This window comes from Hippopotamus amphibius, chromosome 4 (genome assembly GCF_030028045.1).
Source record: "Hippopotamus amphibius kiboko isolate mHipAmp2 chromosome 4, mHipAmp2.hap2, whole genome shotgun sequence".
NCBI lineage: Eukaryota > Metazoa > Chordata > Mammalia > Artiodactyla > Hippopotamidae > Hippopotamus > Hippopotamus amphibius.
In genome coordinates this window covers 136348164-136369932 of record NC_080189.1, presented here as the reverse complement: position 1 = coordinate 136369932, position 21769 = coordinate 136348164, and the positions used below count along the sequence as shown (strand labels likewise).

The 21769-nt window shown below is 38.6% G+C and overlaps 1 protein-coding gene across 1 annotated transcript in view; it reads right to left on the bottom strand.

The window, feature by feature from the left end:
- Nucleotides 1-6837: 6837 nt before the first annotated feature.
- Nucleotides 6838-21769, bottom strand: part of LOC130852577 (patched domain-containing protein 3) — a 30022-nt gene continuing 15090 nt past the window's right edge. The window contains exons 3-4 of the mRNA XM_057733689.1: nt 15928-16073; nt 6838-13450 (exon numbers count right to left, since the gene is read on the bottom strand). Of these exons, the coding sequence (XP_057589672.1) occupies nt 11946-13450; nt 15928-16073 (1651 nt within the window). The 3' untranslated portion in view covers nt 6838-11945. The remainder of the gene's footprint in view (nt 13451-15927; nt 16074-21769) is intronic.

Sequence of the window (21769 nt, the reverse complement as noted above, 5' to 3'; positions counted from 1 at the left end):
TTTTTTTGATGAAAAGTAGGTCTTACTTGTAAGATAGTCATATTTTTCCATTTTTTTCTCTTTTTTGTCTTTTATTGAGATATAATTGACATATAATAAAATGCATATATTTAAAGTGTACAATTTATTTTTTTTTCTTATTAGTAATGTATATATGGCAATCCCAATCTCCCAGTTCATCCCAACCCAACCCCCACCCCCGCTTTCCCCCCTTGGTGTCCATCTTTTTCTTTATGATTACTACTCTGTTTGACATTTAAAGTTCTTCATACCTCAGACATCATAATAACATTCTCTTATCTGTGCATCTAAAGGTTTCATGTTTTTTTTTTCTTTCACACTTAACCTTCAAATTATCTTCGATTTAATCTTCATTTTACCTGGAGTTTATATTCATGCCCTTTCTCTGAAGGAAATCAGCTTCTCTTCCAGCAAAATCTGTAGGGAGAAGATGCCACACCAACCCCTCCTCACATCTCCCTTTACCCACAGCCCCCACTTGGGCTTAAGATCCCACATTTCCTGGCTGTCGGAGATACAAAAAAGAGAGGCTAGGACACATGGACAGAGAAAGATGGGGACTGATATTTACCATGGGTGGTGTGGAAGCTCTCTCCAAAGAGGGGGCATTTAAGTCGAAGCCTTGAAGACAACAAAGGAATCAGCTCTTCACTGCTGGAGGAGAAGCACATTTCAGACAAATCACAGAAGAAAGGGAAATGTTCTGTGGCTGGAGGGTGCCCGGAGATTTCAAAGAGCAGCACGAGGTATGAATGTGGTCTGAGCACATGTGAGAGGAAAAAGAGGGGAACCAGGATTCAGGTTTATTTTTACAAGCTTTCCTCCCCTCCTGATTAGCTCCAATTTACCTACTGGCTTCAAAAATATCTCCCTTGTATTTACGTATGTGTGTGTGTGTGTATGTGTATGTGTGCATATGTGTGTATGTGTGTGTGTGTGTATGTGTGCATATGTGTGTGTGTTTGTGTGTATGTGTGTGTTTATGTGAGTGTGTGTGTGTCTGTGTATGTATGTGTGTGTGTGTGTATGTATGTATGTGTATGTGTTGTGTGTGTATTTATGGCTGCACCATGTGTAATGCAGATCTGTTCCTGGACCAGGGATTGAACCCACTCCCCCTGCAGTGGAAGCATGGAGTCTTAACCCCTGGACCACCAGGGAAAGCAGCAACTTGAATATCCCCACATGTGAAAACTGCAAGCCCCCTCCCTTCTCTCTCTCTCTCTCTCTCTCTAGTAGGCAGAGCAGACACTGCGTTGCACTCTCATGAGCTTTTACTTTCTGTTTCACTACTAGATGATTTTCTCAAAGACATAGGTTTGTCCTTTTTAGTTGTATATCCCTAGTGATAAAAATGGCCATTGCTCAATAAATATTGAATGAATTTACAAATGAACTCAGGAATGAGTGATTGCAACATTTTCTTCAGTCTTCACCTTGGGCCATTAAGAGCCAGGTGTAGAAGGAACCCAGGGCTTCTGCTACAAAGAATGTAGAAAAGGTCCGTTCTGCCTTTAACCATGTCAGTGGGCCTTAGGAATGAGACTCAGGCCACAGCTTCCTGCCATCCCCCCTCAGTGAGGAGTGGTGACTGGCCATCCCCCTGTCTGTCTGTGTTCTGACCAGTGGGCGCCAAGTCCTGCTGGCTCAGGGGGTTGGCTTCTTGTCTGGCTTGGCTCTCCTTGTCTCCCATTGGCTGTCCCAGATTCACAGGTGCCTGCCTGGTACAGAGAACTGAAGATCTGAAGTAATTACCTACCTTGGGTTAGAGCCTTGGGACCCTGTTGATTTGCATTTCTTCAGGCAACAAGAGTGTCAGCCTGTCCCTGGACAGAGGGTCTGGCCATGCTGCCCTGGTCAGCTTCCCCTCACAGACAGCCTCCTGTCACTTCAGCCTTGACCCTGCCTGTTTATTTCACTCACTGGGACTTCCTGCATGTCACAGACATTGCTGTTCCTCTCCCTAAAATCAGGAAGTAGATAAGTTCTCATGACACTGAGAATCCCTGTGGCAGCGAGTTATGTGGCCAGCCCTGGCCCTGACACCACAGTGATTAGCAACGACCAGGCCAGCATTGCAATGGTGTCAATTCATTCTGCCTGAGAGAGAAGGAGAGGGTGGACTGAAGGCTAATCTTGGAGGGTTTCTGGGTTCAGGAATGAGGAGAGCAGATCTGGGTTTCCTGGTGGGGAATCAGAATCATCATTGAAAAACAGCATCCCTCACCAGCAGTATAGAGGCATCAGGAAGCACAGCCAGGGCCTGCGGACCCTCTGCTGCCACGTGAGAGAGAGCCCTGCAGACGGCTCCTCCAGGGGCACGTGGGCTGCTCTCTCTTGGTGTTTTCTGATGGTTTTGGTGAATTGCTGGCCTCATGTCTCCACGGTCCATTCAGCAGAAGTGATGCACACCTGTTCCCTGAGACTCTGAACACTAACTGGAAATTCCTGCTTTTCAATGACCTGAATTGTAAGCCTTCTAAATGTCTAACAGAGTCAGACACAAGAGAGTCAGAAGAAGAATGAAAATAAGGAGGAATGAAATGTCATTTAAATTTTTTGCTGGACTCAATCTTTTTGAAAGAAGTGAATTATTTTCAGAAGAGAAGTATAGCAGTGGCAAATGAGGCCAATGTTGGCTGGGGAATCTTTCAAGAACTACTCTAAAGGAAGTCTTAGGATGGCTGGAAAGAGTTCCCATGGCTGGGAATGAGAAGCCAGAGCCAGAATGAGAGCTGCTGGGCGACAGAATGGGGCTGTGCTAGTCCTCTGGGCACCCACATCTCTTTCAAGTCAGCTGATGCCCACAGACATCATTCTTTAGGATAATGACCTTGAGGGGAGGAAGGCTTGGCAGGAGGTTTAGCCAGGGAGGCAACCCACAGGTTTCTCACTGCATTAATGACAGCTGCTCATCTCCTCAGGCTGCAAGGTCATCTGAGTTGTTTGTGTTGGAGGGAAATTCTACATAAACTTATGGTTGAGGCTTGAGCTTTCTTATGGAGACAGGGGAGTGAGTGAGGCTTGTACTCGGAGGAAGCACACCCTTCTGGGAAAATAGAAAACCTAGAGATGGGCAGGGGGGAATGATGAAAATGAGTATACTTCCTACCTTTTTATAAGATGGACCTAAATGACAGAATATGTTTTGAGTGGACTTACAAATCTGTTCAATGGAAGATATAGTTGGTTCAATTTTTTTTCTTAAATACTAAACCAAGGGTCTAGGTTGATGGCCCTAGGTGGTGCTCCAGACATAAGTGGTACATGGGGATCCACATTTCTGCTTGAGAAGGTGCTGAGCCCCTTTGGGGTTGCCCTGTGTGGACACAACTTACTTCAAGTGGAAGAATACACATGGTGTCCCTGCAAACAGGGGTTGGGGGCCTTGGCACTCATAAGGGGCTCCAAAGTATTAAAGGAAGAGCCCCCAGCACCTGTTGCTGGGTGAGAGCAGACAGTGGCGAAACCAGCCCAATGGCAGGTGCCTAAATCCCATTAGATGGGGAAGGATCAATTATCCTTTGGCATCACTTCACTTTACTCCATCTTAAGTTCTATATTTAGTCTCCATTTTTGGTCAAAGGTTTTGTAGAATAAAAAAATTAGTATACATGGGGTGGGTACCTCTTAGACCCTGATCCACTTTCTTTCTGAAATAAAAAATTTCCAGTTAGGTCAATGGTTGAGATAAAATTTAGAACACCTCCTATAATTACCAATAAAAACCTAGTTTCCTTGTGCTGAAAGTGACCTCCATCCCACATGTGCAAGTGCAGGCAGATGAACTGGTCACGTGTGACTCATGTAACTGCACTGGGAAGTACAGGAATGGAATGATGAGGGTGAATGACCATGTGTGATTTCTTGTTTCAACTCCAGGGCTCTGTGAGGACTGTGAGGGGGTTACACTTTAAGTATTACTGCTGGCCTAAGAGATAGTGTGAACTGCACTTTATAGATGCGTGAGTGCACATGTGAGAAGCCCAAGGTAAACACTGCCTACAAGTATCATTGTTTATTGACAGATTAAAAAAAAGACACTAGAGAGTTTCTGGCTCTTGCAAAAGCATGTATTAATCAGCTGCTTGGAGGCCTGACATGGTACTACTGTCCGCCTAGACTCTGAACCGGCCTCACCCACCCTCCTCCTCTCCCTTCTCCTCATTTTCATTTGTCTGTTTTCTAAGAGATGCGGTTTCCTCTCTAGAATAACAAAATTACGAGGTAATTTATTAGAGCTACCCATTGTGGTAAGTCTCTTTACTACTGGAGCCATCTTTCTGCTCCTTAAATCCATGCCTAGATCCCAGCAGTTGCAAGGACCAAGGCGGACTTCCTGCGTGGCGCGGGCTCGGCCTGGGCTCTGACAACCGCGACGTCTCCTGAACCGCCCGCCGCAGGTCTCCAGTTAGGCCAGTTCCCCTGCCCAGAGTACCGGTGGCCTGGTCTGGATGTGAGGCTTGGATGTGGCCCCTGCCTCACTACCCCTCCTCTTTCTAGAGCCGCTCCAACATTCCCCCTGAGGCCCCAAACGCTGTGACCCCGTGCCGACTGACGACTGCAGAGACGCCTCTCAGGTTGACAACCAGCTCCTCTCCCCGCCTCTGACTCCACTTCGGGCTGCAGCTTCGCTTCCGGTTCAGCTTTACTTCCGGCCCCAGGCTACATTCCCGCTAGGATTCCGATTCGGCTCGGGCTCTCCCTCCGGACCAGCTTTAGGGAGAGTAAGGCTCATGTCCGGGAAGGAAAGGCAACGTTCTCAAACGGGACAGCAGGATAGAAAGGAGCTGCGGGACCCAGCACCCATCTCCACCCACCGGACGGTTTCCTGGAGAAATTCTAAGAAAGTCTGTTTCAGCCCGGGCTGCTCGAGCCCGGATGCGGGAGCTTCGTTGGTGGGCACGTGGTGCCTAAGCAGCCCCAAATTTGTTCCTGGGCCCATCCTCTCAGGTGTCATTTAATACAAGAAACATTTCTTAAAGGCGAACGAAATGCGTGCCTGTCCTACACAACTCGCAATTTATGGGGAGAATCTGGCTTGTTTACGGCACGTGCACACACACAGACACGCACACAGACACACACACACACACACACAAATGGCACAGATATTTCATGTGTCCTAAGTGGCAGCTTTTACCTTTGGGCGGATCATCCAGAAGCATGGTTCTCAGGTAAGGCTTTGGTGAACCTTGTACACTTAATTTAGTTATTTTTATTCTATACACACATAACATTCTCCTTGTAAAAAGTTAGAAGTAAATGCATAGAATGAAAAGTGAAAAAAAAAAAAAGAAAATAACCCCAAAACCCAACCCTAAAACTTCCTTCTGTCTCATTCCTCTTCTTAAGGGAAGTGTTAAAAAGTGGGTGTTTAGCCTTACAAACCGTTTTCTTTGTATTTGCTCACATGTCAAAATATATGCAGGTATATCTTTGTCATAAATATTATCGCACTGTGTATGCAGATTACATTATTCACCAAATATGTCAGAGGATCTTAACATGTTACTGCATGTAGATTTACCTTATTCTTTTGAATTGCTTTTTAATTTTCCAGTGTATGGGTGAAACATAAATTAATTAGCCATAACCCTATTGATAGATTTGTGGGTTGTTTACAATGTTTTGCTGTTTACAATGTTTCGCACGAACAGTGCTAAGTGAATGAATGTCTTTTACTTCGAGCACAAGAACTATATTTGTGAGATGTTATTTTAGAAAGGGATTTAGTGGAGCAAAAGATATCCCATTTAAATTTCAGAGTTATTGATAAAATCCATAGAAGCTGTATCAATTTGCACCCTCATGAGCAGGGTATGCAGTTTTGTTTTGCCACAGCCTATCCCAGAATGTCATTAAAGTGTTTGATTTGTCTCATTGGTATCTTACTTGGATTTTACTTTTTTAATTTGTTGCTTAGACTCACCATATTTCCCCTTTGAGTGAACTATCATCTTATATCTTTTCCTGGTTTCCCTTTTGGACTGTTAGAATTTTCTTCTTGAATTTTCCTGTGTTTTGAGTCATGAAGACTCCATGTCCTGACCCCATCTTACTGGTTGCCATTCCTTATGTTTGTGATTGAATTAACTAATGCTTTTTTTTTTTTTTAATGAGTTCAGGATTTTGTGTCATAGTAGACAGACTTTTCCCTTTCTGAGATTACAATTATCTATTTTTAACATTTAAATATTGATCCATCTGGAAATTTAATTTAGTGTAATGTAAAGAGGTTAAGAATCGATGACACTGAGTGCTTGTGTCAACCAAAAACTGTGCTACCTTTCCATAACATGGAATTTAATTGAAACATGGCTGCCCAATCAAGGACTACATTTTCTAATTCCTCTGACTTACACCTGTGGCCATGTGACCAGTAGTTGACTACAAGATATGCATGGAAGTGATGTGTTTCACCTATAGGCCAAGATCTTTAAGAAGTTCTCAGTCCCATCTGCCCTCTAGACATAGGCAACAGAAGAGGCCATTTGGGTTGTGATACCATAAGTTGGCAGGAGCCTGGGTCCCTGAATCATCATGGTCAGGATAGCTATTCACTGACCAGGAACATCTACAGTGACTGCTACATGAGTGAGAAGTACACTTTTTTATTGTAATAAGGGAAGTGTTAGTCGCATAGCATTTGTAAAGGATCTGGAAGGGAGGCGGTTTATCAGTGGGTGACTTTCACAGTTAACTACAATTTAAAGTGAAAATTCTATTTAGTGCACTTGTATCATCCACATCACTAGACTAGACCATGGAAGAACCTGAAAGTAAAAAGCAGAAGTATATCAAACCAATCCAGGCTTATTTTAATTCATCTCTTAATAATAATAATACATTTAAAACAAGACATCCAGGACAAACTTAAAATAGGTGGTATACCAGGACAATAGTAGAAACCAGTTTTGGCTGCTGGAGACAGAATTAACAATTGCATGGGAAATGTATCAATGATCTATACTAGGCAAAATAGGCTTCATTTGTAAATATGAATGGATTGCCAAAGATTACATCTGAGGAATACATGAAGAAGGAGGAGATGAGCTAATAAAAACACCTAAAGTAAGTGAACGACAAATATTTGGCGATTACGTTGAGGTTGAATTAAAAATACTCAAGCATGACAGTACACACTTGTTCTTCTTAGTTGCCCAATATCAGACAGATTTTACAAATGTTTGATTCTTTGAAGAGCTACTTTGAAAATCAATCAATCTAGTGCCCTACAAAATTATTGAGCTAGTTTGTGAATGTCTTCCATTCTTTTTTGTTGCAGTATGTTCAAAATCAGTTGTGAATCTTTAATCAAAGTGTTCAGTGAATGGAAAACCATAGAAACTTAAAAGTTTTGCAGCCTTTAGCAAATTGTAGTTCTTGAAAACATGGTGTATAAATAGGAAGTCATTGAATCTGTCACTACAAAAGTGAGGAAGGAAATGACCAAATCAAATAAGGGGAGTTCAAACAGTGTACCTGATTGAAATTTTATAATTGTGCTTTGTAATTTCATAACTTGTGAGAAGAACTTTTGTATGAGCTTCCATTTGGGGGATAAATTTACATTCTGTAATGAATAGAATGAAATTGAAAAGCCCTATTATTTTGTGACATCTCTATTGTGTTTGGCAAAATATTCAAGATAATTAGAAATAGAGACAACATAGTTGATGGGTTTTGTTATAAAAATATTTGTCTAAGAATGACAGTCTCAATGAAATAAAAATGGACAGTATGATGAAAATATTGGGACTAAAATATTTAAACATTTCCATACATAAAAGCATAATTAAGTACCTTCACTGAGCAGAATTTTCCTGAGCTTACCATGTGTAGAAAGAGTATTTTTTCAATAAAATATGGGCTACAGAGAAGAGTTTATTGAAGGTGTCAATAAATTTCAATTTATTAATGATAAAATGCAACCTTGGAGACTGTTACAATTTTATGAACCAACTGAAAATAACGAGAACATATTTGTAATTAAAGTCGCTAAAGGAGAGGGGAGAGATGATGTGGCAGAAAAACATTTGAAGAAATAAAGGCTAAAATTTTTCCAAATATGATGGAAAATATCAAGCCACAGGTGCTCAGTGATTAAAGATACCTAAGAAGATTGAACAGAAAAAACACCATATATGATCTCATCACAGTCAAATTGCTGAAAACCAGTACTAAAGAAAAAAATCTTAAATGAAGCTAGAGGGGAAAAAGTCATATTGCACAGTGATCAGTATAACAGTAAAGGGGAGAGAATATTTGCAAATGAAGCAATTGATGAGGGATTGATCTCCAAAATATCCAAACAGTTCATGTAGCTCAACATGAAAAAAAAAAAAATGAGCGGAAGACCTACATAGACATTTCTCCAAAGAAGACATACAGATGGCCAACAAACACATGAAAAGATGCTCAACATCATTAATTATTAGAGAAATGCAAATCAAAACTATAATGAGGTATCACCTCTCACCGGTCAGAATGGCCGTCATCAAAAAATCTACAAATAATAAGTGCTGGAGAGGGTGTGCAGAAAAGGGAACCCTCTTGCATTGTTGGTAGAAGTGTATATTGATACAGCCACTATGGAGAACAGTGTGGAGGTTCCTTAAAAAAACTAAAAATAGAACTACCATATGACCCAGTAATCCCACTACTGGGCATATACCCAGAGAAAACCATAATCCAAAAAGACACATGCACCCTAATGTTCATTGCAGCACTATTTACAATAGCCAGATCATGGAAGCAAACTAAATATCTATCAACAGATGAATGGATCAAGAATTTGTGGTACATATATACAATGGAATATTAATCAGCCATAAAAAGGAATGAAATTGGGTAATTTGTAGAGACATGGATGGACCTAGAGACTGTCATACAGAGTGAATTAAGTCAGAAAGAGAAAAATATTGTATATTAATGCATGTATGTGGCGTATAGAAAAATGGTATAGGTGATCTTATTTGCAAAACAGAAATAGAGACACAGATATAGACAACAAACATATGGACACCAAGCGCAGGTGGGATGAATTGGGAGATTGGGACTGACATATATACACCATTGATACTGTGTATAAAATAGGTAACTAATGAGAAGCTACTGTATAGCACAGGGAACTCTACTCAGTGCTCTGTGGTGACCTAAAAGGGAAGGAAATCCAAAAAAGAAAGGATATATGTATACGTATAGCTGATCCACTTTGCTGTACAGTAGAAACTGACATAACATTGTAAAGCAACTATACTCCAATAAAAATTAATTTGAAAAAATAACATGCAGAAGACAATGCAATGACATTTTTAATGTGCTGAATGAAAAATAATCTTCTCAGCCTAGAATTCTATATCCAGTTAAACTATTCTTAAAAAATGAAGAGAAAATAAATGTATTGTTTGATTCATGGTCAAAGAGATCACAAGGAAAATAGGAGCTTATTTTGAAATGAATGCTAATGAACACCCCTCATACAGAAATTTGTGCATACAGTTAAAACAGTAGTTAGAAGGAAATTTATAGCATTAAAAGCTTTCTTAGAAAAGAATAAATGTTAAAATCAGTGATTTATCCTACCACCTTAAAAAGCTAGAAAATGGAGAGAAAGTTAAAGTCAAAGAAAAGAAGAAGGACTAAAGAGTAGAAATCAATCAATTAGCAAATCGAGAAATAAAAGAGAAAATCAATAAAGCCAAAAGTTGGTTCTTGGAAAAATTTAATTAAAATTGATAATCCCTTAATCAAGAAATAAAAGGTATATGATACAAATTACCAATATCAAGAATGGCACAGGGAACATCACTAGAGACATAAAGAAAATAATCGATTAGCCAGTTAGCAAAATAGGCAAATTCCTTATAAAACAAAACACACCAAAATTGACCCAAGAAGAAAAAGAACATCTGAATGGCCTTCTATTTATTAAAGAAAGTGAATCTGAAATAAAAGATCCTTCCCAGAAAAACTCCATGCCCAGAAGACTTCACTGCTGAATTCTACCAAATATTTAAGTAAGAAATAAAAGAATGATATCAACTATACATCATATATTTCAGAAAACAGAAGAGGAGGAATATTTACTGGCTTGTTTCCTAAGGGCAGCAGAACCCTGATATCAACACCTGAGAAAGGCATTACAAAAAAGGGAATTGTAGACCAGTATCCCTCATGACAAAATATTAACAAAACAAAAACAGCAATATATGAAAATAATAACTTGCCATGACTAAAGGTGAGTCATCCTAGGAATTAAAGGTTGGTATAATATTTAAAAATCATTCAATATAAACTGTTAGATTCACACATTAAAGTAGAAAAATAGACATAATAATCTCAGTCAATGGACAGAAATTACTTGACAAAATTTAATACCCATTCATGTTAAAACATCCCAGAAAACTAGATGTAGAAAGGAGATTCCACAATCTGACAGAAGATGGCTATGAAAAACTTCCAGGTAATCATCATACTTGATGAGATATTGACCACATTCCTTACAAAGCTGGGAACAAGGCAGTGATGTCTGCTTTTAGTACATTTTCCCACATTTTACTGAACATTTTAAGCCAGAGCAATAAGTAGGGGATAAAGTTTTGTAGGGAGAAATAAGATGGTCTTTATGTGACCTTTACATAATTGCATAGATAAAAACTACTAGAGAAACTACACAATTCTACATGAACTAATAAATGAACCTAAAAAGATTACACAGCATAAGTATACCAAAACCAACTGTATTTTTATGTAAAAAAAATGGAAAAGGGATTTTAAATATTTACAATGCTATAAAAAATTAATGTCCTTAGAAGTAAATCTATGTAAATCTATAACATATTCCTGAGAGAAATTAAAGAAGATATAAATAAATGGAGAGAGAAACCATGTTCACAGATTGGAAGACTCCATGTTGCTAAGATATCTTTTTTCCTCAAATTGATCTGTAGATTCACCATAACCCAATCATGATCCCAGAAGCCTTTTTTTTTTCTTTTGGATAAATTGACAAGTGATTCTAAAATTTGTATCTAAATGCAAAGAACCTAGAATAGCCAAAACAATTTGGAAAAGAGGAAAAATGTTGGATAACTTGCCTAACCTAATTTCAATAATTAATATAAAGCTTCAGTAATCAATGCAGTGTGGTGTCCACTTTAATACAGACAGATTAATGCACAAAAATAGAGCCACACATAAATTGTCAATTGGTTCTTTGACAGAGGTGGCAAATTAATCCTATGGTGAAAGGATAGTCTTTTCACTAATGATGCTGGGACAACTGGATAACTATAATGGGAAGAAAATGAACCTCTACCCATACTTCCCAACACACACAGGTCTATGAATCATAGACCTGAATGTAAAAATAAAACTACTAGCTTTGAGAAGAAAACACTGATGAATTTTTTGTCATCTTGGACTAGGCAAAAAGATTCCAAAACTTTAAAAACCTCAGTTCATCAAAATACACCACTAAGAAAATGCAAAAAAAACCCCATACTAGGAGAATAAATAATAATCAGTTGTACTTTTACACACTATTGCATATGGGAAGTACAACGAAAATAACACTCCATTTATAGTATAATGCATAAAATGTCTGAATTCCAGGTATAAACTACTAATGAAGAAATAAAAGGAAAAAATAACTGGAAAGTTATACTTATGCTTGCTTGTATAGACCATAATAAAGATGACAACACTTCCTAATTTAGTAAAGATATTTTAATGTAAGACTAATTTTTCTCAGGATATTTTAAATAACATTTTAAAATGGGATTTCCAAGCCAAGGAAACATGCCTTTGTTTTTAGTTTACTGACTATTCTTAATAGTGCATTTTTATCAGACTGGATTGGGGCAATCAGGAATTCTATAATTGGTCTTTGATTTGTTAGTGGCTAGTCAAACAAACTTTCAAAAAAAGGTTAAGAATACTGGAATAAAAATTAGGCCATGAGCAGCTCCAAATACCATAACAAGAAACATAATCTTAAAAAATGTCCTGAAGATGTATGCTTTAGCTGCAGATAAGACACACACCCCTATTATTGTTGAAATTGTACTTTGTAATACGGGGTAGCCTAGCAGATACAATGCCTCGATGGTTTTTTGGTTTACTGAGGGCTTTGAACTGGAAACAAATGCATAGGAAATGTGTGCAGAAAAATCAAAAGAAAACCCTATACAAATGACAAGATTAATCATGGATATGGAATCAAGATTGACATTCCAGAATGCCATGAAACCTGTTACTCCCACAATCACAGAAGCAATAGCAAAAGTGACCCACAAAGAACACAGGGGATGAGGAATTAACAATAAGGAAACAATGAACATAGCTGTTGATGCAACAATTACATTTCGAACAGTGTTTTCTAATATTGCAGAATACTGATCAAAATATATGAACGCCTGGTTATACACCATTAGGGGAATTTCACACTTTTCGGCCATGTTTCGGAACTGGAGCAACATCAGCTTCTTACTGGTTGAAGAAGAAACATCCATGGTCTGAACGAAGGCCCGGGAACAAATGATATCCTGTGATGATGTAATATTAATATCATACATAAAAAGTGGAAAATCCACCAGAAAATTGGGAATATTTTTTAGAAAAGTTATCTTATCATTTACATCTTGATGGTGGTTTTGCATATATTTCACATATTCGCGTAACCAAAACTCTGTAAGATTTTTATCTACATAGTCACTGTTTTCAAAATCTGCCAGACATTTTTCCAATTTTTGCCTAGCATCTTTATCCCAGTAGTCAAGAGCTTCAGTAACAATAACCATAACCCTGGGACCGTAACTTGAAAAATGTTCTTCCTCTACGTTAAAATATGGTGTGATGTAGGAGTCATCACTTGCCAAATTGCGAAGGTCTAAACCTTCCTGCACTTGGAAACACCCATAGATACTACTTATGATGTACAAAATGTATAAAAGCACTACAAAAAACTTGGACTCGGTGCTTGTGAGAAAAGGACCAAAATAGTCTCTAAAGAACAAATTCATTGGATGGATATCAGCTTTATGTTCATCTCGGAGAGAATCACACGGGAGGCAGCAGGACTTTTTTAATGAGGGGCATTTTTGCTCAGGAGTTTCTGGCTTCTTCAACCAGCGTAGACAGACTACTTCTCTTTTACCATCCAGGGCCATAAATGCTCCAAAACAGGTGATGTTATAAAAATAACAAAAGAGCAGGGTTGTTCCCGTATAGATGCAAAAGTACTGTACAGACCTGAAAGAGGTCATAATTCCTGTATAGAAGGCCAGGACGTTGGTGATGGTGGTGATTGTAATGGACACTGCCACTTTCGAATAGACATTGGACATCCGCTCTTTTATGCCATCCATGAGGTTGGTCTTCTGCCAGGCAGAAATCATGATAAACATGTCATCGACTCCAACACCTGTTAAAAAAAGAAACAGAATCGTCATACGCATGAACATCCATTAAAAAAATTAGATCAATTCAAACCATTCCCTTTGTCCATCTCTTAAGGTCTTACTTATCTGGCTCAGTCTGTGTTTTGATACTACTTTCTCTGGTTGCCTCTGAATCCACAACAGAACGTATCACTCCTTGCTCTGTAATAACTCTGTGCTTTGTACATACCCCTGTTTGCACATAGCACAGGATACTTGACTCCTAGTTGTCATGCAGGGTGTTTTCATGATGAGTCAGGAAACCTGGCTGACTGGGTATTAGGTGAAGCAGGATTAGCAGTGTATCTTCGATTCCATTAGAATACTCGAGAGACCATTTTCTCTCACAAACCATTTTATTCTAATGCACTAACACTGAGCCAACGTTCTATTGCTTAAAATATGAGCCGGATTTATCTGTTCTCCAGTTAGCATCTAGCTATCCATGTGGTATGATTTTAGAGGCATCCCATCATTTATAGACGCGCGCCCGTGCGTGCGAACACACACACACACACATGCAGTTTTCCTGCTAGTCTGTTGTTGATACCCAGAATGCTGTCATTCAGATTTCACTTGCCCAGGTTAAGGCATTATCTCAACAAAATGCAGGTACTCTTGAGATCAGAAATATGTACCAAAGTAAATATTAAGAATCCTCTACATATTAAATGCCTACTAAGGTACTCAGTCTTTTCCACAGTGAGATTTCCTGATTGGTTTGGAATAAAGAGGACAGGAGAACATCTGAGGACGGGAAATCATCATTGAAGGCGGGGAGAGGAGAACTACAGAGACGAACAGGGATTACAGAGCACAGCAGGAGCCTGCTGCAGATCAAGCTCACCTCCCTCAAGCTCTCCACTGCTCTCCCTCATGCACACCTCTGTTTCTGTGTGCTTGGATACAAAAGCAGTACTTGGAACTGAGATGCTGATTTTAATTTCAATTTAGAGAGATCTTCTCCATGGATTGCACGGGAGGGTACTGGGAACTGCACTTTGCCTCTCATTCAGATGTTCAATGTGTATGATCAAGGTAGGAGGGCTTACGTTGACACAAGTTTACGCAGTCTCTCATAAACTGCGTCCTGACACTCCCCCGCTGCCAGCTTAATGGATTTCAGTTGTATGCAGCTGGACAGAAGGGAGGAATCAGAAGTACTAAGGACCACGAATAAACTCATTGATATTTATTAGGTATTTAAAAACCAGTTTTATTATTTATAGAACCTTGTTCAGAAATTGTCCTCACATTTCTTGAGTTACTGAAATCCCCACACACACACACTCACACACCCCTACACTCATACACACACACCCCTACACTCATAATTCTGTGTCTACACAGACAATACAAAGATGGTTTATATTAAATCAGTTGTATACGCTTTGACTATAGTTATTTATGGCTGTGGGAACATTGAGTGCTTACGTGTGGGTCTGCACTAGGAAGGTTTCCTCCACTATCTCCCCTAGGAAACCAAATATTGTTTCTTACAAGTTGCTTACTTTCCAGAATATAAATATATTTATCTTCTCATGCTTATTGTAAAATAAATCCTGAAAGTACAGGAAAATGCAAAGAAAAAATTTTAACAACTGCAATTCCACCCTTCAGGGATAATCCTTGCTAATATTTTAAGTATATCCATCCAGAATTTGCTGTGTACAAATATACACGTATATTTGTATATCTGTCTATTTTAAACATCTTGTTTCATAAACAGCATTTTTCATTTAACACTTTATATCTACCTCTTTTTAAAGACTGAATAGGATTCCAAAACTTTAATTTGCTATGTTCGAGAGGACAAATTCCATGTTGATATGGGATTAGGTTTTTTTTTTTCCTATTCTAAATCACACTGAAATGAACACACCTGTTCTACTTTGTGAGCACTTGTCCAATAATTAGGACAAATTCCTAGAAGTGGAGTTGGCAAGTCAAAGGTGTTCCCTTTTAAATTTTTAAATCTTTTGATTTGCTGCAAAGTTGTATTTTAAAAGTGCATGAATTTACAAATTTCTGCAGCAGAATATGAGTGTTCATTTGCAGGCAACCTTCCCTAAACCTTCAATCTTGCTAATATTCATTAATCTAATAAGAAAACAAGGTGTCTCACTTTTGGTTTAACTTGCATCCCCTGATTAATTGAAAGATCAAATATTTTTTTCTTATATTTTCCGTGATTAGTATTTTGGGTTTTGTGTGTGTGTGTGTGTGTGTGTGTGAACTGCCTGTTCATGTCCCTGGTCTGTGTTTTTCCATTTGGGGTACTAGATTTCTAACTATAAAGACACATAATTCCATTTGATTTTCTTCTTTCCTGATACCCCATTTTGGATCTGTAGAGCCACCTAAATATAATTATTTTGGTTAATCAAACATGATCCCCTTCCTTTATCCACCCCACACCCCCACATACACAATGTGCAGCCTTGTGTTTTGTTTTACTCACCTAGAATAAGAAATGGTGAATTTGCAACTATGATCACAAATGGAACCCCAATGTACAACATCAGGCCAAAGCTGCTCACCACTGCCAAGGCAGCAGAAATCACTCCAAAGGCCGCAACCCACATTTTGTTTCGTACACAGTCACACCTGTGAATTTGGAGGGAAAAATCATGGAACTTGTGGTGGTAGCTTCCATACTGAAATTCCAGCAATTCATAACATTCTTGACATGGACACCTATTCAGAGCCCTCTTGGCAATAATTCCCATATCTGTCTGCTGGAGAACTTTAATTTCCAGGCACCAGCCCAGACCAACTGAAAAAAAAAGGGGGGGGAGGTGGAGACAGAAAAAGTTGGGAATCTGTACTTTTACGAAACTATACTGGTTCATTTTTTTTTTTAAAGTGAAGAGCATTTTATTTTATTATTCTTTCTTTCTTTCTTTCTTTCTTTCTTTATTTATTTATTTATTGGCTGTGTTGGGTGTTTGTTGCTGCACATGGGCTTTCTCTAGTTGCAGTGAGCAGGGGCTACTCTTTGTTGCAGTCAATGGGGTTCTCATTGCAGTGGCTTCTCTTGTCGCAGAGCATGGGCTCTAGGTGCACAGACTTAGTAGTTGCAGCGCATGGGCTCAGTAGTTGTGGCGCACAGGCTTAGTTGCTCCACGGCATGTGGGATCTTCCTGAACCAGGGCTTGAACCCGTGTCCCCTGCGTTGGCAGGCAGATTCTTAACCACTGTGCCACTAGGGAAGTCCCTATCCTGGTTGACTCTTATGCAGCTAGCCAAGCACAAATCCACTGACTGGCATTTCAGAACCACAAAGATATACTAATACAGATAGTTAATTCCACTCTGATCTTCAAAGGAGTGTGAATGGAGTAAAACAGCAAATGAAAAGCAGGCAGTAGGAAGGTACCTGTATCCAGTTATCTTCTCACCCACTGGTGACTCCAATTAGCCACAAACACAACCCTATATAGCTCCTGTATTTCAAAGATGGTTCACTATGTACTGTGGCTAACAAAAAACATGAAAGCCTCCTTCTAAAAGATTTTCATGACTCTCCTCTGCTGGAGAAGTGGGCTCTAGAAAAGTGGCTGCTAACTGCAAAAAAAACCATGATATGTACTTCATTTTGAATAACACAACCTATGCCTTTTTCTTGGTTGGACCAACAGAAATGGGAATATATACACAGCATTTTAAAGAATGGATTTAATACTTTACCTCCCTGACAACCACAACTTTACATTTTAAAATACTGACAACAACCTCTGGTTTTCTATTTTACTCATTTGCTACCTGCTACAAAACAAATGACTGATACCCGCCTCTAGATATTTTTAGTAGGAGACAGAAACTAAGTTTGGTTTGAAGACTAGGAGAGTCAGCTATGAAAATGGAGCTACTGATTCCAAAACAACAAGAATATAACTAAAGACCCTATTCAGGCAAGACCACATTAAAATAGCTAAACTTTCTTATTATTACAGAAAAAGAAAAAAAAAAAAACTACATTGTGGCTGTATCTCACAGTTTTTCTCAAACTGCTGGTGCCATCAGTTAAACTCTGGGCCCAAAACCCACACACACACACACACACACACACACACTCCAGAGCAAAAGTAAATCTGTTAGGACAAAATTTGATTATAATGGATTCTTCCTTAAAGCAACAAAATTGGTTTATAGGAGTTTAAGATAAGAAAGTAACACAGATGAACCTTCAAATCAGAAAGGTTAATGAGAATAAAAGCTATATATGACATGTTTATCCCCATTCCCTCTTTCAGGTTTCTGGACTTTTTGGTGTAAATTTTTCAGAGGATGGGGGCGGAGGTGAAGTATATTATTGGCTACATAAACTTGACTTTGACTAGTTGCTGTGTTGACTTTCCCTAAATGACCTTCATTTTAGTGGTCAATAGGCAATGGAAGGAAAGATGTGAATGTAAAACAGTTTAGTGAATACACTTGCAGATTTTCTAGTCCCCAAGAAGGACCTTGGTTAAGCAGTTTCTCAGAATGAGAGTCTTAGAACTTCATATTCCTGCAGTCCTGAGACACAGCTCTGAAGATTGATGAATAGGTTTGTAGAGAAGCTGCAAAATCCACATATCTAAACATTTCTTCATACGATTTCAATACTCAGGCAGAGTTGGGCATCACTGGCAGCAAAACAGCAATTTTCTGAATGTTCTATTCACTTATCAGGAGAGGGCTAAATCAGAAGTCATTCCATTTAGAAAACCATCTGTATATCTGCTTGGTGAGGGATCCACTTCTTCCTTGTAAGATAACAATGTCTGTCTAGACTGAAAAATAGTTTACAGTGTATTTCAGAAGGGAAAGAGTCTCCAGATTTTTTTCCTGAAATTGATCTCACATTTGGTATAAGTTTTGTCATTTTCAAAATGTCAGACAATTTTGAAATAGTCTGGAAGCTGAACATATCAGTACTTGCTATAGAATGAAGTTCAATTTGGAGCATACCTTTTGTTTAAATGACTTCACTGCAAGACAGTAAATATGGAACCACATAATGTGTTTGAATAATGGTTCTGTATGAGGTAAATGCATGTAGGCAAGGAATACCTTCATATATAAGTGTGTGAGACAGGCAGGATGGGACTGTCTGGGACATCCCACCCAGAACAGAGATAAGATTCTTAGTGATAACAGAGAAGTGGGAGTGAGAAATAACCAAGGAATTACAAAAGCTCTCACTGGAGAATCAGTTGTATATTCAAACCCAGAAAAAGCATCTATTAGACCATCACTCAGCATGTGTGGCTTAAGAATCTTCCTGTTCCCTTTCCTCCTTGGGCATGCTCCAGCCCAGGAGCTGGTACAGCAAGATGAGAAGGGATAGAAGAGGGCAGGCAGGTCCTGTTTTCCTGTAAAAGGCTCTCATGCAGCTCCAGCTAAGAGGGGGGGAACCTTAGCTTCAAATCAAGTTACCACTTTTGTTTATTGCATAGACATGAACATTTTAATTCTGATTGGAGGACTTCATCTTACCTAAGAATGACAAAAGTCATGGAGCCTGCCTCAGTTTTCATGGGGCAGAGGAAGAACTTGCTCTACCTACAAAACTTAAAGGGAACAAAAGGAGATGAAAATAAAGTTGCTTTATGTTTACACCTCATGAGTCTTGTGTGTTCAATATGTTGGTTACATACGCATAAAAAGTCTTCAAAGACAAATATAAGTCATTTTCTAATTGCCTTCAATACAAGATTATCTGTATTACTGTCCACAATTATTTGCCAAAGATAAGCAAGAATTGACATAACTTTGTATATTCAGAACCAACTATCTAGTAGAAAAGTTTTGTCACACTAGTTGTTGGTACCTTGTAGATTCCATACTAATTTAAAAAAATTCTTTATCCTACTAACTTTAACAAGATTGAATTTTGCTTTCTTTCCTCCTCCCCTCCCTCCCTTCTTCCTTCCCTCCCTCCTTCCTTCCCTCCTTCCTTCCCTCCTTTCCTCCTTCCTTCCTTCCTCCTTTCCTCCCCTTCTTTTTTCTTCCTTCATTTTTTTTTTTTGTTTATTTTCTAAGGGATGTGATCTTCCTTTCCAGAATAACAATGTTATATATTAGTTTATTTACTGTAATGGGGTACCCAGTGTGGTTAAGTTTCTTTACCTATTGGAGCCTATCTTTCTCTACCTTAAACCTAGAGTGTTAAATTATATCATTTCCCCCAAACTTATGTACATATGAGAGTAAACTAGAGAAATTTTTGAAATATAGATTCTCAGATTTAGCCTCCAGATACTTGATTCAATAGGGCAGGGCCTCAGAATATGTGGTTTTAGGGCTCTCTCTCTGACTCTGATGTGACAATCACTAGAATAATATTATTTGTGAGGTTCTTTCTACATCTAAATTCTATTTTTTTATTGCTGATATTTTTCATATTTTAGCTTTCTGGCCCAAAGAGCTCAAACTAACCCTAATGCCTAGATAACAAGTATTTAAGAAGGTAAACTCCACATCAGAACATTGGAGATGCCCATGTCAATTAAATTAGAGCCTAATTTTTTGTGTAGTTAAAAGTACTAGTTCAAATTTATAATAGAAATAAAGATTTGTTTCTTAGTTCTATCAGCATATCTGCCTCCAAACGACACAACTAATCATAATTGCCACAACATGTAAGGTAATAAACATATGCCAATTCAAACAAAACTGGCCAAAACTTCTTTTTACTATTCCATTTGATTGCATACTATTGCTAATGGGCATTTTCTTTTAAGTCATTAGGTTTAAAAAATAAGAGTTTACTGCTGGACATGAGAAAAACATAGAGTAAGAATTTTCCAACTCTTGTCTCCCAACCAACACATAGAAAAACAAGCAGAAGTTGTCAGAACTAACTCTGATCTCTGGAAAACAGTCAAAAGTTTAGAGAGTGCTGAAAGTTAAAAAAAAAAAAAAGGGTGGGGGGAACCTCAAAACAGTAGGAAGGTTTGTATTGAGTTTATATGTTTTACCTCACCTCCCTCCCTGGTGGGATAGAAGTTGTAAAGTGGCAGTGACCATAAAGTGGCAGATGTGTGAAACTGTCCCTAGTCTTAAAGTGACAAGAGCCATAAAGCAACAGCAGTCTTAAAGCATCAACAGCCCATGTTACCAGCATGGGACTATTTCCCTATTTCTGGAAGGAGTAGAGCAGACCTTATTCACATAATATTTTATATATCTGTTCTAATCTGAAGGACTGATGCAAGGCACTTGTATGTTTTGTGTAACTCAAAAGTCAGGTTGAGAAAGGTGGATACACCACAAACTGAAAAAACAACCTTCACGTGCATAGGGCAAGAGATTACAGCCCAAACATGCAAAAGACTGCCTAAAGTAAAAGCTGGGGAGCATTTCTTTGGGAATTTAGGATATTCAGAAGTGCCCGTGTATACTGGGGAATTGAGAAACTCACCCAGAGCAAGATATAATGCTCAGAAAGGACTGAAGACACTAAGCTTTTACCCGTGGCTAATCCCCAGGCATGGCATAAGCCTGGGTAAGTGTTGAAGGAGGGTCCAGGCACAGAACCATTTTGAAAAGACTGGGAGAGCTCCTGGCAATCAAGGACATTTCTGTCAAAACATTAGGTGAATACAAGCCAAGGAACAGGGCTTCAGTGACAACATAAAGAGGGAATACAATCTTTGCAATAATAGTTAGGGAAAGTCACTAAGAAAATCAACTACTACAATATTAAATGAACAAGCAAACAAACAACAGGAAACCCTGGGGAGGTGGGAAATATGATTTCCAGTTACCACATTATAATAGTCAAATACCAAGTTTTCAACAACAACAACAAATCACAAGGCATACAAAGAAATAGGAAAGTATTGCTCATGCAAAGGAACAAAGTAAATTGACAGGAATGACAGAGACAGCACTTAGTAGACAAAGACTATAAAACACTGTCCTAAATATGCTTAGAGAATTAAAAGAGAGCACTGACAAGGATATAAGGAAAATAATATATTAACAAAGTGATAATTTAAATAAGGAGCTAGAAAAAAATTTTTAAGGAACTAAAATTCTGGAGCTGAAAAGTACAATAACTGAAATAAAAAACAAAATACTAGAGATGTTCAACAACAGACTTAGTAGTCAGAATAAAGAACCAGTGAACTTAAAGATAGGACAATTGAAATTATTGAGTCTGAGAGGCTGAAAGAGAAAAGAATGATGTGAAAAGTACCTCAGAGACCTGTTAGATTCCAGCAAGCAGGCCAACATACATATTATGGTTGTCCCTGAAAAAGAAGGGAGGGAAAAAAAGGCAGAAAGAATATTTGAAGAAATAATAGCTG